At 45.0% G+C, this 18,962-nt stretch overlaps 1 protein-coding gene across 4 annotated transcripts in view; it reads right to left on the reverse strand.

Annotated features, from left to right (window-relative positions):
- LOC139368823 (membrane-associated guanylate kinase, WW and PDZ domain-containing protein 1-like) overlaps positions 1 to 18,962 on the reverse strand; it is a 205,430-nt gene that overhangs the window by 11,798 nt on the left and 174,670 nt on the right. For all 4 annotated transcript variants that reach the window (XM_071108216.1, XM_071108214.1, XM_071108213.1 and 1 more), the window contains exons 14-17: positions 18,126 to 18,390; positions 14,864 to 14,955; positions 7,062 to 7,257; positions 6,477 to 6,779 (exon numbers count right to left, since the gene is read on the reverse strand). In XM_071108216.1, the coding sequence (XP_070964317.1) occupies positions 6,477 to 6,779; positions 7,062 to 7,257; positions 14,864 to 14,955; positions 18,126 to 18,390 (856 nt within the window). The remainder of the gene's footprint in view (positions 1 to 6,476; positions 6,780 to 7,061; positions 7,258 to 14,863; positions 14,956 to 18,125; positions 18,391 to 18,962) is intronic.

The raw sequence follows: 18,962 nt of genomic DNA on the forward strand, positions 1-18,962 counted from the left end.
ACAAATACCCAGGATTTAATACCCAATCTGCTGAGCACAACACCAGCACACATCAGTTCATTATGGGAGGACGGGCTGGGCTGGAGGGAGAAAAGGGGTTTGCATAGTATGATGTACGGGAGAGGGATAAAGCCAGCGGAAAGCTCTTTGTGCATTACAATACCCTAAAACATCTATGGCCCTTTCAGGCTAAAGAAGAATCCATAGATAGTGCATGTCCATCCGTTTGTGATCATGTCTCTCTGTTGGACCTCTACTAGTAGAAGGGGAGATTGGACAGAGGAACAACCCTTATCAGCACATTCATTCATCCCATCCCCACAGGGGTGAAGGGGCTAAAGCAGTAGGCACAGAGGGAGAGAATGAGACAGGAAGAAACTCTCAAATGATACCCACATAGGGCTCAGGTCTGGTCAGAAGTACTGCAATACATGGAGAAATTCGGCTTGTCACCAAAAGCACTCACAAACTTCTACAGATGCACAATCGAGAGCATCCTGGCGGGCTGTATCACCGCCTGGTATGGCAACTGCACCGCCCTCAACCGTAAGGCTCTCCAGAGGGTAGTGAGGTCTGCACAACGCATCACCGGGGGCAAACTACCTGCCCTCCAGGACACCTACACCACCCGATGTCACAGGAAGGCCATAAAGATCATCAAGGACATCAACCACCCGAGCCACTGCCTGTTCACCCCGCTATCATCCAGAAGGCGAGGTCAGTACAGGTGCATCAAAGCTGGGACCGAGAGACTGAAAAACAGCTTCTATCTCAAGGCCATCAGACTGTTAAACAGCCACCACTAACACTGAGTGGCTGCTGCCAACACACTGACACTGACTCAACTCCAGCCACTTTAATAATGGGAATTGATGGGAAATGATGTAAATATATCACTAGCCACTTTAAACAATGCTACCTTATATAATGTTACTTACCCTACATTATTCATCTCATATGCATACGTATATACTGTACTCTATATCATCGACTGTATCCTTATGTAATACATGTATCACTAGCCACTTTAAACTATGCCACTTTGTTTACATACTCATCTCATTTGTACATACTGTACTCGATACCATCTACTGTATCTTGCCTATGCTGCTCTGTACCATCACTCATTCATATATCCTTATGTACACATTCTTTATCCCCTTACACTGTGTACAAGACAGTAGTTTTGGAATTGTTAGTTAGATTACTTGTTATTACTGCATTGTCGGAACTAGAAGCACAAGCATTTCGCTACACTCGCATTAACATCTGCTAACCATGTGTATGTGACAAATAAAATTTGATTTGATTTAGATTATAGAGTATAATTTGAGACACCGACAGAGACAGTTGAGACAGAGACAGGTATTGTCACTCTCAGTCTGAGGACCCAGCTGCAGACGATGCAGACGAGCACATTCAGGTCACCCGCAAAAAAAGAGATAAAGTCTCAATGGGATTTCTTCTGCTTGTATAAATGATACATAAAAATCAAATCAAAAATCGAATCAAACTTTATTTGTCACATGCGCCGAATTCAACCTTACCGTGAAATGCTTACTTACAAGCCCTTAAAATGCAGTTCAAGAAGAGTTAAGAAAATATTTACCAAATAAACTAAAGTAAAAAATAATACAAAGTAACACAATACAATAACGAGGCAATAGACAGGGGTAACGGTACCGAGTCAATGTGTGGGAGTACCTCTGCTTTCTATTTTATAGGGCTTCAACTACAGCCCACAGGATCAATGGAATCGGGCCCTTTGCGTGGCACAGTAGCTAACAAAACCTCTATTTGATAGTAGCCTGGCCCTATAGCATGTTTCACACCATGCAACATCTTCCTGGTCATCAGGCAAGCTGTGTAAGGAGACCTTGGAGCGACATTGGTGCTGCAAACTCATCAGAGGGAGCTTGATACCACATTTGTTCAGAGGAGGACATTTAAAATCCCTCGTTGACGGCTGAGTGACCTTAATGGGGCCAATTTCACTATTTTGCCTTCATAGATAAACGGTATGGACAGCTATAGATTGTGCTCGATGGAACTGCAATTACATGCTGAGTGAATCAGCCAGGGTCGGCTACAAGTCTGCCTTTTGAATCTGTGATGATGGTGTTTTTGATAAAGCATCAACCAGGCGGTGAATGTGCCTGGGCACATAAAGAGATTTCTGTTTCCCTAAGCTCATGATTGTTGGGTTTGTGACCTCGGGGCTGTGTCATTAAGTCCACTCCCATCAGAAATGGAAGCCCTGCTATTAATAAAGCAGGTGGGAACTCAATGAGGAGTGACTGTCAAAATATTGTAATTCCACCCCCAAGAAATTATCAATCATGTCACTGAGTGGCAAGAGGACTGGCAGGCGGTGCTGATGCACTGTTAGGGTTGTGTGTTTACTGGAGTGCTTGCTTGGCAGAATCATGCTTTTTCACAATTTCCTTGCCTCACTTTGAAAACTTTGAGGGGGACTTTTTAAGGAAATAGGTTGTCTGAATAACATCAGGAGGAGTGTTCTGCTATTCGTTTTTAGGCTTAGCGTCTACCCAATCACTTGAGAACTGTTCTTGAGCATAAGTTAACCTTTAAAGAGTTGCTTGTCAAAAAATATTGTCAATACTGTGTATGTACTGGTAACTTTCCTTCCAGTTCTCTGCTGCCTGCGACTGGAACGGATTGCAAAAATCTCTGAAGTTGGAGACTTTTATCTCCCTCACCAACTTTAAACATCTGCTATCTGAGCAGCTAACCGATCGCTGCAGCTGTACATAGTCCATCGGTAAATAGCCCACCCAATTTACCTACCTCATCCCCATACTGTTTTTATTTAATTATTTTCTGCTCTTTTGCACACCAGTATCTCTACCTGCACATGTTCATCTGATCATTTATCACTCCAGTGTTAATCTGCAAAATTGTAATTATTCACTCCTATGGCCTATTTATTGCCTACCTCCTCATGCCTTTTGCACACAATGTATATAGATTATTTTTTTTCTACTATGTTATTGACTTGTGTGTTGTTTACTCCATGTGTAACTCTGTGTTGTTGTCTGTTCACACTGCTATGCTTTATCTTGAACAGGTCACAGTTGCAAATGAGAACTTGTTCTCAACTAGCCTACCTGGTTAAATAAAGGTGAAATAAAATAAATAAAATAAATAAAATAAATAAACTGCCAAAATAAAGGAAGCACCAACATAAAGTGTCTTAATAGGGCAGGACGTTGGGCCATCACGAGCCAGAACAGCTTCAATGTGCCTTGGCATAGATTCTAGTGTCTGGAACTGTACTGGAGGGATGCAACATTATTCTTCCACAAGAAATTCCATAATTTGGTCTTTTGCTGATGATGATGAAAAATGTTGTCTCAGGCGCGCTCCAGAATCTCAGCATGGCATATGGTTTACATCATTTTCATGCTCATTAAACCAGTCAGTGACCACTCATGCCATATGGATGGGGGCATTGTCATCTTATGGGGGCATAGCCATGGTATTCAAAATAATGGCCAAAACAATGACCTGCCCGGCATGTTTAACTGGTTCAGATCTTTATTTTGCTGGTCGGAACAGTGGAACGAAATGACTATTTAGTTGCTTCTGTTCAGAACTAAATCATTTAGGTTCCAACCCCTGATAGTATCCCTCGTGTACTTGTGTTTATATTATTTTGGCAGTTACCTGCGGGTCCAGATCCAGAATTCTAAATAATGTCATGGGTCTGGGTCGGATATGATTGTCACGGGTCTTGGGTATGTGTAATTTTAACTGATCCACACGTGACTGCTGCAGTAGAGATAGAGAGACATGTTATAATTTATGCTGCTGCTCTTTGCTTTTCACGAGAGGGGTAGCTTGTTGTTGGCCAATCATAAGTCATCAAAGTGACAGAAGGCTACAGTCATAGAGCTGTCGTGTGGGGAAAAAGTTAGGAGATATGTAATTAATGGAAGATGGAATTAAAATGATGGAATTAAAAGTTAAAGGAGAAGGATAGGCTACAATGACAAAGAGCCAACAGGTAGGCTGCTACTGTATATTCTGAATGGAGTTGTTATTTGTAATTGTGTAGGGCGAGAAAGTGCATGCACTGCAGCCTCAACTAGCCTAGCTAGCTAACGTTCTCCCGGTTTGATGCAGTCAAGACAGGCACTAGTAATCATATTGGATGATGAATAACCTAGCTATGGCAGCTATTAGTCTACTATAGCGTGAGTCAGCCTGGTTGGTTGCGGTCTCTTGTCTCTCCCTCCCTCCTCCCTGTTACTGTGTCACTCGGTCAAACTCCCAGTAGCCTACACACTCACACAGCCCCTGCTAGAGCATCACCACTCTCTACCTCCCTTATGCTTTATCATCTCCGGTTAATTAAGTATCTTAACCTTTTTGGGATAGGGGGCAGCATTTTCACTTTTGGATGAATAGCGTGCCCAGAGTGAACTGCCTCCTACTCTGTCCCAGATGCTAATATTAGTATTAGCATTAGTATTATTGGATAGGAAACACTCCAAAGTTTCTAAAACGGTTTGAATTATATCTGTGAGTATAACAGAACTCATATGGCAGGCAAAAACCTGAGAAAAATCTAACCAGGAAGTGGGAAATCTGAGGTTTGTAGTTTTTCAACTCAGCCCCCATTGAAGATACAGGGTGATATTAGTTGTGTTTCACTCCCCAACGCTTCCACTAGATGTCAGCAGTATTTAGAACCTGTTTTGAGGATTCTACTCTAAAGGAGGGGTTCATAAGGGCTCTTTAAGTGAGTGGTCTGGCAGAGTGCCACAGCCTCGGTCTGGCGCGCTCACGTGAAAGGTAGCTACGTTCCACTTAATTTGTACAGACAAAGGAATTGTCCGGTTGGAATATTAATGAAGTTTTATGTTAAAAACATCCTAAAGATTGATTCCATACTTAGGTTGGCATGTTTCTACGAGCTGTAACGGAACTTTTTGAACTTTTCGTCCGACGTTCGGCGCGACCTGAACGCGCTTTTGGATTTGTTTACCAAACGCCCTAACAAAAGAAGATATTTGGACATAACTGATGGACATTATCAAACAAATCAAAACATTTATGGTGGAACTGGGATTCCTGGGAGTGCATTCTGATGAAGATCATCAAAGGTAAGTGAATATTTAATATGCTATTTCTGAGTAATGTTGACTACCCAATATGGCGGGTATCTTTTTGGCTGCTTTGTTGTCTAAAGGCTACACTCAGATTATTGCATGGTTTGCTTTCTCCGTAAAGTTTTTTTGAAATCTGACACAGCGGTTGCATTAAGGAGAAGTTTATCTAACATTCCATGTATAATAGTCGTATCTTTATCAATGTTTATTATGAGTATTTCTGTAAATTGATGTGGTTCTCTGCAATATCACCACATGTTTTAGAACTACTGAACGTAACGCGCCAATGTAAACTCAGATTTGTTTATATAAATATGAACTTTATCAAACAAAACATTCATGTATTGTGTAACATGAAGTCCCATCTGATGAAGATCATCAAAGGTTAGTGATTCATTTTATCTCTATTTCTGCTTTTTGCGATTCCTCTCTTTGCTTTGGCTGGAAAAAATGGCTGTGTTTTTCTGGGGCTTGGTGGTGACCTAACATAATCGTTTGTGGTGCTTTCACTGTAAATCCTATTTGAAATCAGACACTGTGGCCCGATTAACGAGAATGTTATCTTTAAAATGGTGTAAAATACTTGTATGCTTGAGGAATTTTAATTATGAGATTTTTGTTGTTTTGAATTTGGCGCTCTGCACTTTCACTGGCTGTTGCGGAGGGGTTCCGCTAGCGGAGCGGAACCCCTTTGCTGCTTCCCTAACTCGGATTGGACCGGGTTGTCCTCGGGTCTTTTCGGAACCACAGTAAAGTCAATCAGCAGAATCAGGCTTCGCCAAGATTACATGCCAGATTTAACCATATTATCAGTTCAACCCAGCTCAACCGAGAGCAAATGATAACTGATTCTCAGTCATCAAAAAATTGCAACTAAACCCAGCATAGTACCAAAGTCTAGCTCACCATAACTCAGTCCAGAGTAGTATTGCCCATCCCACTCAGCTCACCATAACCCAGCCCACTTTAGCATTGCCCATCCCACTCAGTTCACCATAACCTAGCCCAGAGTAGTATTGTCCATCCCACTCAGCTCACTATAACCCAGCCCACTTTAGCATTGCCCATCCCACTCAGCTCACCATAACTCAGCCCACTTTAGCATTGCCCATCCCACCCAGCTCACCATAACCCAGCCCAGAGTAGTATTGCCCATCCTACTCAGCTCACCATAACCCAGCCCACTTTAGCATTGCCCATCCCACTCAGCTCACCATAACCCAGCTCACCGTAGTATTGCCCATCCCACTCAGCTCACCATAACCCAGCCCACCGTAGCATTGCCCATCTCACTTAGCTCACCATAACCAAGCCCACTGTAACATTGCCCATCCCACTCACCCAAAGTAGTCCCCGCATCAGGCCTGGAGACCGATGACACAATGACGAATCCGAAGCCCTCGTTCTCTCCGCGTTGGATCTCCATGTCATATGGTTGCAGGGCTGCGGGGACCACAGCACTGCCGGAGCCCCCTCCTCCCCCACTGCCGATCCCACTGGTGGAGCCACTGCCGGAGCTGACTGTGTTGAGGGAGTTCTGGCTGCCCTGGGGGGTTCGCTTGCCCTCGGTCAGGGAGGGGGCCTGGGTGCTGCTGTGGTGCGACGAGGCCGGGGATGGGGGCACATCACCCTCCCCTTTACCCACTGAAGAAGAGATGGGGGGAATGAAGAGGTGGGCAGGCAATATAAAAACCTGTTCAGCAAATATCCCCCCCTTATGTTTGGCACGGGCTAGTGATAGTTCACTGAGCCAATAAGCAATAGGTTTTAACTAGCGTGGGTAGTGTAGGTGGCCGCTGTTGTGGAGTGTGTGGTGAGTGTGTGTGGGTGAGTGTGTATGGTGAGTGTGTGTGGTGAGTGTGTGTGGTGAGTGTGTGTGGTGAGTGTTTGCCTGTGTATGCATATGCCTCTGTGACCCATCCTCACCTCCGTATCCTGAGCTTTTGCGTCGGACAGTGAGGTTGACGTGGCCCTGCTTGGCGGCCTGCTGCATCAGCTGCACCACCAGCTGGTGAGACTTGCCCACCACCGCCGTGCCGTCCACACAGATGAGCTCGTCCCCCGAACGCAGACGCCCGTCCTCATCTGCTGCTCCATACTTCACTATGTGCCCAATGTAGATCTACAAAATACCATACAGATACATTAGCTCTGTACTTCATTATGGGAATACTCTAGATCTACAAAACATATAAAACATATAAATCAGCCTTGTACTTCACTTGTGGTTCAAGTTCAACGCAGCTAAATTAAACCATTTGATGTTCCATTCTGTCCCAATGCACAGAATCGTCTGGAATGCCATTGGATACTGTAGCGTTAAAATGTCCCTGAACTGGAACAAAGGGGCTTTGCCCGAAACATGAAAAACAGCCCCAGACCATTATTTATCCTCCACCAAACTTTACAGTTGGCACTATGCATTGGGGTACTGGCACTGGCTTACTGGTGCTCTTTCATGCCATCCCTAGGAGGGGTGCGTCACTTGAGTGGTTTGAGTCACTGTCGTGATCTTCCTGTCTGGGTTGGCGCCCCCCCTTGGGTTGTGCCGTGGCGGAGATCTTTGTGGGCTATACTCGGCCTTGTCTCAGGATGGTAAGTTGGTGGTTGAAGATATCCCTCTAGTGGTGTGGGCAAAGTGGGTGGGGTTATATCCTTCCTGTTTGGCCCTGTCCGGGGGTATCATCGGATGGGGCCACAGTGTCTCCTGACCCCTCCTGTCTCAGCCTCCAGTATTTATGCTGCAGTCGGTTATGTGTCGGGGGGCTAGGGTCAGTTTGTTATACCTAGAGTACTTCTCCTGTCTTATCCGGTGTCCTGTGGGAATTTAAGTATGCTCTCTCTAATTCTCTCTTTCTTTCTCTCTTTCGGAGGACCTGAGCCCTAGGACCATGCCTCAGGACTACCTGGCATGATGACTCCTTGCTGTCCCCAGTCCACCTGGCCGTGCTGCTGCTCCAATTTCAACTATTCTGCCTGCGGCTATGGAACCCTGACCTGTTTACCGGACATGCTACCTGTCCCAGACCTTCTGTTTTCAACTCTCTAGAGACAGCAGGAGCGGTAGAGATACTCTTAATGATCGGCTATGAAAAGCCAACTGACATTTACTCCTGAGGTGCTGACTTGTTGCACCCTCGACAACTACTGTGATTATTATTATTTGACCATGCTGGTCATTTATGAACATTTGAACATCTTGGCCATGTTCTGTTATAATCTCCACCCGGCACAGCCAGAAGAGGACTGGCCACCCCTCATAGCCTGGTTCCTATCTAGGTTTCTTCCTAGGTTTTGGCCTTCCTAGGGAGTTTTTCCTAGCCACCGTGCTTCTACACCTGCATTGCTTGCTGTTTGGGGTTTTAGGCTGGGTTTATGTACAGCACTTTGAGATATCAGCTGATGTAAGAAGGGCTATATAAATACATTTGATTTCATTTGGGTAGATAGCGTTCTCCTGGCATCCTCCAAACCCAGATTTGTCCGTCCAACTGCCAGATGGTGATGCGTGATTCATCACTACAGAGTTTCCACTGCTCTAGAGTCTAATGGCGGCTAGCTTTACACATCTCCAGTTGACGCTTGGCATTATCCATGGTGATCTTAGGCTTGTGTGCGGCTGCTCGGCCATGGACACCCTTTTTATGAAGCTCAACGAACAGTTATTGTGCTGACGTTGCTTCCCGAGGTAGTTTGGAACTCGGTACGCGCTTCATCACTTGGCGGTCCCATTCTGTGAGCTTGTGTGCGCTACCACTTCGCTGCTGAGCCGTTGTTGCTACTATATATTTCCACTTCACAATAACAGCACTTACAGTTGACTGGGGCAGCTCTAGCAGGGCAGAAATTTGACGAACTGACTTGTTGGAAAGGTGGCATCCTATGAAGGTCCCAAGAAGAAAGTTACTGAGCTCCTCAGTAAGCCATTCCACTGACAATGTTTTCTATGGAGATTGCATGGGTGTGTGCTTGATTTAATATACCTGTCAGCATATATACACTATATAATATATATATATACAGTATAGAGTATATATATATATATATATATATAACTCCCTTTCTCTACTTTCTCTCTGTTCATGTCTCTGATAGAAAAATATGCCACATAACCAACACCTTCTGTCTAAGTCTGCCTAAATTAATCTCCTAAGAACAGCACGCAGGCCGACCTCATGTAACAGACAGCACCAGTCATATATCTTAGAGACACAGAAACAGACAGTGGAATCTACATTTCTACTGCTTCAAATTAGAGGGAGAGAGTGGGGGAGAACAACTGATGCAGACAGAAGAGAGAAGGAAGACTATGAGGCTGTTGGTTCGGTCGAGCATCACAGTGTGAGCTGACACAGAATGAGTGTTGTGTGTGTGTGTGTGTGTGTGTGTGTGTGTGTGTGTGTGTGTGTGTGTGTGTGTGTGTGTGTGTGTGTGTGTGTAGCTTAACAAAGAAAACCCAAAAGGCAGGGACTCTGACAGGAAACATAGTGATGAGGCTGTAATAGAATATTGAGGGTTCAGTACATCAGCTGCCCTTTTAACACGCAGTATCACGCAGCAGTGCTGTTTAATTCAGAACTTTAGTGTTTATTTATGATGTAACACGTGACGTAATAACCAGACATGGGGAATGCAGATACATGTTTTATGCTTCCAGTCTTGCTTTGGAATGCTTAATTGTCAGTCATGTATACAGTGGCTTTTTTCCACATTTTGTTACGTTACAGCCAAAATTCTCATCAATCTACACACAATACCCCATAATGACGAAACGAAAAGAGGGTTTTTAGACATTTTCTCACATTTAATAAAAACAAAAACAGAAATACCTTATTTACATAACTATTCAGACCCTTTGCTATGAGACTCGTAAATGAGCTCAGGCCCATCCTGTTTCCATTGATCATTGTTGAGATGTTGCTACAACTTGATTGGATTCCACCTGTGGTAAATTCAATTGATTGGACATGATTTGGAAAGGCACACACCTGTCTATATACAGTGGGGCAAAAAAGTATTTAGTCAGCCACCAATTATGCAAGTTCTCCCACTTAAAAAGATGAGAGAGGCCTGTAATTTTCATCATAGGTACACTTCAACTATGACAAAATGAGAAAAAAAAATCCAGAAAATCACATTGTAGGATTTTTAATGAATTTATTTGCAAATTATGGTGGAAAATAAGTATTTGGTCACCTACAAACAAGCAAGATTTCCGGAACTCACAGACTTGTAACTTCTTCTTTAAGAGGCTCCTCTGTCCTCCACTCGTTACCTGTATTAATGGCACCTGTTTGAAACTGTTATCAGTATATAAGACACCTGTCCACAACCTCAAACAGTCACACTCCAAACTCCACTATGATCAAGACCAAAGAGCTGTCAAAGGACACCAGAAACAAAATTGTAGACCTGCACCAGGCTGGGAAGACTGAATATGCAATAGGTAAGCAGCTTGGTTTGAAGAAATCAACTGTGGGAACAATTATTAGGAAATGGAAGACATACAAGACCACTGATAATCTCCCTCGATCTGGGGCTCCACGCAAGATCTCACCCCGTGGGGTCAAAATGATCACAAGAACGGTGAGAAAAAAATCACAGAACCACGCGGAGGGACCTAGTGAATGACCTGCAGAGAGCTGGGACCAAAGTAACAAAGCCTACCTTCAGTAACACACTACGCCGCCAGGGAATCAAATCCTGCAGTGCCAGACATGTCCCCCTGCTTAAGCCAGTACATGTCCAGGCCCGTCTGAAGATTGCTAGAGAGCATTTGGATGATCCAGAAGAAGATTGGGAGAATGTCATATGGTCAGATGAAACCAAAATATAGCTTTTTGGTAAAAACTCAACTCGTCGTGTTTGGAGGACAAATAATGCTAAGTTGCATCCAATGAACACCATAGCTACTGTGAAGCATGGGGGTGGAAACATCATGCTTTGGGGCTGTTTTTCTGCAAAGGGACCAGGACGACTGATCCGTGTAAAGGAAAGAATGAATGGGGCCATGTATCGTGAAATTTTGAGTGAAAACCTCCTTCCATCAGCAAGGGCATTGAAGACGAAGCGTGGCTGGGTCTTTCAGCATGACAATGATCCCAAACACACCGCCCGAGCAACGAAGGAGTGGCTTCGTAAGAAGCATTTCAAGGTCCTGGAGTGGCCTAGCCAGTCTCCAGATCTCAACCCCATAGAAAATCTTTGGAGGGAGTTGAAAGTCCGTGTTGCCCAGCAACAGCCCCAAACATCACTGCTCTAGAGGAGTTCTGCATGGAGGAATGGGCCAAAATACCAGCAACAGTGTGTGAAAACCTTGTGAAGACTTACAGAAAACGTTTGACCTCTGTCATTGCCAACAAAGGGTATATAACAAAGTATTGAGATAAACTTTTGTTATTGACCAAAAACTTATTTTCCACCATTGTTAGCAGATAAATTCATTAAAAATCCTACAATGTGATTTTCTGGATTTTTATTTCTCATTTTGTCTGTCATAGTTGAAGTGTACCTATGATGAAAAGGTCTCTCTCATCTTTTTAAGTGGGAGAACTTGCACAATTGGTGGCTGACTAAATACTTTTTTTGCCCCACTGTATATACACTGCTCAAAAAAATAAAGGGAACACTAAAATAACACATCCTAGATCTGAATGAATGAAATATTCTTATTAAATATTTTTTTCTTTACATAGTTGAATGTGCTGACGACAAAATCACACAAAAATATCAATGCAAATCAAATTTATCAACCCATAGAGGTCTGGATTTGGAGTCACTCAAAATTAAAGTGGAAAACCACACTACAGGCTGATCCAACTTTTATGTAATGTCCTTAAAACAAGTCAAAATGAGGCTCAGTAGTGTGTGTGGCCTCCACGTGTCTGTATGACATCCCTCCCTGCCTGGGCATGCTCCTGATGAGGTGACGGATGGTCTCCTGAGGGATCTCCTCCCAGACCTGGACTAAAGCGTCCACCAAATCCTGGACAGTCTTTGGTGCAACTTGGTGTTGGTGGATGGAGCGAGACATGATGTCCCAGATGTGCTCAATTGGATTCAGGTCTGGGGAACGGGCGGGCCAGTCCATAGCATCAATGCCTTCCTCTTGCAGGAACTGCTGACACACTCCAGCCACATGAGGTCTAGCATTGTCTTGCATTAGGAGGAACCCAGGGCCAACCGCACCAGCATATGGTCTCACAAGGGGTCTGAGGATCTCATCTCGGTACCTAATGGCAGTCAGGCTACCTCTGGCGAGCACATGGAGGGCTGTGCGGACCCCCAAAGAAATGCCACCCCACACCATGACTGACCCACCACCAAACCGGTCATGCTGGAGGATGTTGCAGGCAGCAGAACGTTCTCCACGGCGTCAGTGTGAACCTGCTTTCATCTGTGAAGAACACAGGGCGCCAATGGCGAATTTGACAATCTTGGTGTTCTCTGGCAAATGCCAAACGTCCTGCACGGTGTCGGGCTGTAAGCATAACCCCCACCTGTGGACGTCGGGCCCTCATACCACCCTCATGGAGTCTGTTTCTGACCATTTGAGCAGACACATGCACATTTTTGGCCTGCTGGAGGTCATTTTGCAGGGCTCTGGCAGTGCTCCTCCTGCTCTTCCTTAAGGAAGGCGGAGGTAGCGGTCCTGCTGCTGGGTTGTTGCCCTCCTACGGCCTCCTCCACGTCTCCTGATGTACTGGCCTGTCTCCTGATAGCGCCTCCATGCTCTGGACATGCTCTGGACACTCTGGACACTCTTGCCACAGCTCGCATTGGTGTGCCATCCTGGATGAGCTGCACTACCTGAGCCACTTGTGTGGGTTGTAGACTCTCATGCTACCACTAGAGTGAAAGCACCGCCAGCATTCAAAAGTGACCAAAACATCAGCCAGGAAGCATAGGAACTGAGAAGTGGTCTGTGGTCACCACCTGCAGAACCACTCCTTTATTGGGGGTGTCTTGCTAATTGCCTATAATTTCCACCTGTTGTCTATTTCATTTGCACAACAGCATGTGAAATGTATTGTCAATCAGTGTTGCTTTCAAAGTGGAAAGTTTGATTTCATAGAAGTGTGATTGACTTGGAGTTACATTGTGCTGTTTAGGTGTTCCCTTTATTTTTTTGAGCAGTGTATATATTTTTTACCTTTATTTAACTAGGCAAATCATTTAAGAACAAATTCTTATTTTCAATGACGGCCTAGGAACAGTGGGTTAACTGCCTGTTCAGGGGCAGAACGACAGATTTGTACCTTGTCAGCTCTGGGATTTGAACTTGCAACCTGGCTGCTAGTCCAACGCTCTAACCACTAGGCTACCCTGCCGCCCCAAGGTCTCACAGTTGACAGTGCATGTCAGAGCAAAAACCAAGTCATGAGGTGGAAGGAATTGTCTGTAGAGCTCCGAGACAGGATTGTGTCGAGGCACAGATCTGGGGAAGGGTACCAAAACATTTCTGCAGCATTGAAGGTCCCCAAGAACATAGTGGCCTCCATCATTCTTAAATGGAAGAAGTTTGGAACCACCAAGACTCTTCTTTGAGCTGGCCGCCCGACCGAACTGAGCAATCAGGAGAGAAGGGCATTGGTCAGGGAGGTGACCAAGAACCAATGGTCACTCTGAGAGAGCTCTAGAGTTCCTTTGTGGAGATGGGAAAACCTTCAAGAAGGACAATCATCTCTGCAGCACTCCACCAATCAAGCCTTCATGGTAGAGTGACCAGACAGAAGCTACTCCTCAGTAAAAGGCACATGACAGCCCGCTTGGAGTTTGCCAAAAGGCACTCAAAGACTCTAAGACCATGAGAAACAAGATGCTCTGGTCTGATGAAACCAAGATTGAACTATTTGGCCTGAATAACAAGCGTCATGTCTGGAGGAAACCTGGCACCATCCCTACGGTGAAGCATGGTGATGGCATCATCATGCTATGGGGATGTTTTTCAGCGGCAAGGAGACTATTAAGGATTGAGGGAAAGATGAACGGAGCAACATATAGAGAGATCCTTGATGAAAACATGCTCCAGAGCTCTCAGGACCTCAGACAGGGACGACGGTTCACCTTCCAACGGGACAATGACCCTAAGCACACAGCCAAGACAAAGCAAGTCTCTGAATAGCTTTGAGTGGCCCAGCCAGAGCCTGGACTTGAACCCGATCGAACATCTCTGGAGAGACCTGAAAATAGCTGTGTAGCAACGCTCCCCATCCAACCTGACAGAGCTTGAGAGGATCTGTAGAGAAGAATGGGAGAAACTCCTTAAATACAGGTGTGCCAAGGTTGTAGCGTCACACCCAAGAAGACGCGAGGCTGTAACCACTGCCAAAGGTGCATCAACAAAGTACTGAGTAAAGGGTCTGAGTACTTATGTAAATGTGATATTTAATTTAAAAAATGTTTATTTCCATTTTTATATACAAAAATTTTAAGAATACAAAAAAAAATGTTTTTGCTTTGTCATTATGGGCTATTGTGTGTAGATTGATGAGTGGAAAAAAACAACAACATTTTAATAGATTTTTGAATACGGATAGTCCATGATAACTGATAACGTAACAAAATGTGGAAAAACTCAAGGGGTCTGAATATTTCCCGAAAGCACTGTAAATGAATGGTGTGCTGCATGAAAAGATCCCATTACAAACTTTTTGCTTTTCGTTGGTGCATCCAAAAAACTGTGACAGACAAGGGATATGGTGGAGGAACGGTGCAGAGATACTCACCGGCTCTCCGGCCTCATTTCCTCCCAGGATGCGGAACCCAAAACCTGTATCCTTCCGCCACAGGAAGATCTCCTGCTCCTGGCAATCTGGCTCTGAAATACACAACACAAGAGCTCAGTGGAGGTGAAACAGGGAGTAGACCTGACACTCAGAAAGTTAAACCTACTGTTGCATTAATCAATACACTGCAATTAAGTTCAGTATTCATAATCATAATATAATATATACCATTTTGCAGAAACTTTTATCCAAAGTGACTTACAGTCATGCGTCCATACATTTTACGTACGGGTGGTCCCGGGATTCAAGCCCACTATCCTGGCGTTGGACTACATTTAAATTCATTTCAGTTAGATCTTGTTATTAAACTATCTGGTATGAACACCCCCTCCTCTCTACTCTTCTCTGCATCACTGGGTATATTAGGTTCCTTCTCTCAGGTGCAGGGTTGGCTCCCAGAGGACAGGAGGAACAAATGCCATGTACATGCTCTCTATGAATGTGACCTTTTAACTCTCTGCCTCTTTTTCTCGTTCCATCTCTCTCTGAGGAACACAAACATGCGTGGCTGTGAGAGGACACAGGCAATTTGGTGTTAGTCTGTTCACCCACAGGGCCAGTCTGAACACAGGGCATGGACAGGTTTTATAAGCTAGCTAGCTAGCTAGCTAGCTAGCTGTCTGTCTGTCTGTCTGTCTGTCTGTCTGTCTGTCTGTCTGTCTGTCTGTCTGTCTGTCTGTCTGTCTGTCTGTCTGTCTGTCTGTCTGTCTGTCTGTCTGTCTGTCTGTCTGTCTGTCTGTCTGTCTGTCTGTCTGTGTGTGTGTGTGTGTGTGTGTGTGTAGGTTGGATAAGTCATTAGCCTTCCACTGATCCCTGTCCCTAGCACAGCAGATCTCTCTTTCTCTTGCACGCACACACACACAAGCACAGCCTGTAACTGTCAGAAAACATATCCTCTGCAGGAGGGTCCCAGCATGGTGTCATCTCTAGCCCTGTCTCAGTCCTATCTCTGTCCTATCTCCTGACACCACCAACACCACAGAGCACCATAATGCTGATATGAGTCCATGACAGACACACAGATGCACCAGCACACATTAAATACCTCTCCTTTCCTCTCAACCCCCATCTCCAACTCTAACCCATTCTAATAATCCAGCCCAACAAACAGTAAGATCAGCTCCATGGTGGAGGGATCACCATGCCCTGTTAATATTTAATCAGCAGCAGACCTAGATTCTACTGGCTCTACTTTACATACTGATTAACTAGCACTGCAACACCACCTGCACTGATTAACCAGCACTGCAACACCCCCTGCACTGATTAACCAGCACTGCAACACCCCCTGCACTGATTAACCAGTACTGCAACACCACCTGCACTGATTAACCAGCACTGCAACACTACCTGCACTGATTAACCAGCACTGCAGCACCACCTGCACTGATTAACCAGCACTGCAACACCACCTGCACTGATTAACCAGCACTGCAACACCACCTGCACTGATTAACCAGCACTGCAACACTACCTGCACTGATTAACCAGCACTGCAACACCACCTGCACTGATTAACCAGCACTGCAACACCACCTGCACTGATTAACCAGCACTGCAACACCACCTGCACTGATTAACCAGCACTGCAACACCACCTGCACTGATTAACCAGCACTGCAACACCACCTGCACTGATTAACCAGCACTGCAACACCACCTGCACTGATTAACCAGCACTGCAACACCACCTGCTAGCACACACACAAACAGGCTTGAGGCTGGCAGGCAACTAGCACTACTCACTGACACACACACACACACACACACACACACACACACACACACACACACACACACACACACACACACACACACACACACACACACACACACACACACACACACACACACACACACACACACACACACACACACACACACACACACACACACACACACGCACACACGCACACACACACACACACACAAGCTGCACGTGCACACATAATGAACTTATTCTGATAATGGATGCATTTTTAATACACCATGAATGTAAACACATTATTGTTGCCAGACCTGCAACGGCCTGCCTCTTATAAAGTGCAAATGGCATTTGAGAAAACAACATTACATTCCTATTACACTAAGTTATGTTTTCTCGTCTCCCCACTCAGTTTAATTGTATATGTTGCAATGTACTGTAAATGACCAGACTCTTTAATAAAGAATTACTGTTTTTCTCCAGGAGTCATCATATTGCCCCCTAGATGGAAATGAATGACCCATTGTTTGGAGAGCAAACCATTTCTCTCAAGAGATTTGTAGTGAGTATAGTAAATAAGTGGGGTGGCGCCCTCCTCCACTCATGAATAATGGAGGACCTGAGTTGTGACTGCAAAGGATATGGGGGAGAGTCTTCAGAACAGATGTTTCTGCTTTTACAACTCAAAACGGGGCTGCCTTCTATCGCCCAGTGTACCTTCTATCATTCCCAATTCTTAGGGTCAGAACAAGGAAAAAGTATTGTTCAAATAGATTATTATTATTTTTTCTGCTGATGAGAACATCTACATTATTTTTGTCAAATAGCTCATGACGTAGGCTTGGGTCAACACTGGATATACCATATATTTCCTTTCTGAGTCGTCAGCAAGGTAGGATGCATGTGATCCTGCATTTCTAGTCCCTAATTCTGCTGGCATCAGACCTACACAGTCCTATATTGAGAGGTGTCGATAGCCTCACAGAGCAAGAAACACGTCTGTGTCTGAAGGAGACTAAGCTCTCCGAGACATCTTCTGTCACAGAGTCAGGTTTGACACACACACACACACACACACACACACACACACACACACACACACACACACACACACACACACACACACACACACACACACACACACACACACACACACACACACACACACACACACACACACACACACACACACACACACACACACACACACACACACACACACACACGTTCCTTCAAAGTACTTAACAATGCTTCTCCTCCAGGACACAATGCAACACCCACTTACTTAAACACACTCATACACTGCCTAGTCTAATCCCAACAGAATAATCAGAATAGTTTCAAGAGTTTCTCTCTTCCCACCAATCAACAGGCATGATGATCAGATCCCAGGCTCATTCACTCCAGTTTATACATGTTTGATGTATTTGTGTTCGGCAGCATTGTTGAACCTACACTTCAGTTGTGCCAAACAACCACAGTGAAGTGATGACTCACGTCTGCTCTCATACATGCTCCTGGACTGGGCCCAGATCTTGAAGGGGTCTGGCTTCTTCTGGAGGGTCATGGTACCATCTCCAGGGTCCTGGGTGGGCAGGGGAGGCAGGCCAGGCAGCAGCTGAGTGGGGGCGGCCGGAGGGGGGCCTACGGCCTCACTGGGCATGTTGGAGGAGGGGTGGCTGGGAGAGTCTGTGTGGGTGCTGCGATGGCTGCACACACTGTGCTGGGAGCTGCTCTGACTGTCCTTCCTCTCCAGCTGCTGCTGAATGGACAGAATGGGGAGGGAGAGAAAGGAGGGAGAAAGGGTGGAAGACAGGGGGAGAGAGATAAGACGAGAAGGTGAGGGGATAGTGAGAAAGAAGGAGAAAGAGAGGGCCGAATAAGAGAAGACAGAATAAAGACGGAGTGAAAAAAGAGAGATGAGTAAGAAGGGAAGGTAGTAGAGAGAGAGAATAAGGAAACAACCATCCAAGGTCATTATCATAGAAACACCAAGAGAATTGATTGTGTCGGTCAGTAAGAGCTGCATTCTAACGGTGTGCGGGAGAGATGACATGGTTTCTATGACGCCCACACACAGAACAGTCTCTCAATAGTTTCTTTATATTACAATAAGACAACACGATGTGTTGATTCATACACACACTACGTTCATGTCCCCCCATTTATCATGACACCAGGAAGGCGAGAAATGCTTCCCACCAAAATGGGCTGAAATTTCAGACGGTCTTCTCAAATAGCTCTTACACTAAAAGGGCATTATCATCATTTTCACAATTGTACAGAATGAATGTTCCAAACCTCTCAGCCAATAACACTAGTTTTCAGTTTTTT

The sequence above is a fragment of the Oncorhynchus clarkii genome, chromosome 16, assembly GCF_045791955.1.
Source record: "Oncorhynchus clarkii lewisi isolate Uvic-CL-2024 chromosome 16, UVic_Ocla_1.0, whole genome shotgun sequence".
In the NCBI taxonomy this organism is placed as follows: Eukaryota; Metazoa; Chordata; class Actinopteri; order Salmoniformes; family Salmonidae; genus Oncorhynchus; species Oncorhynchus clarkii.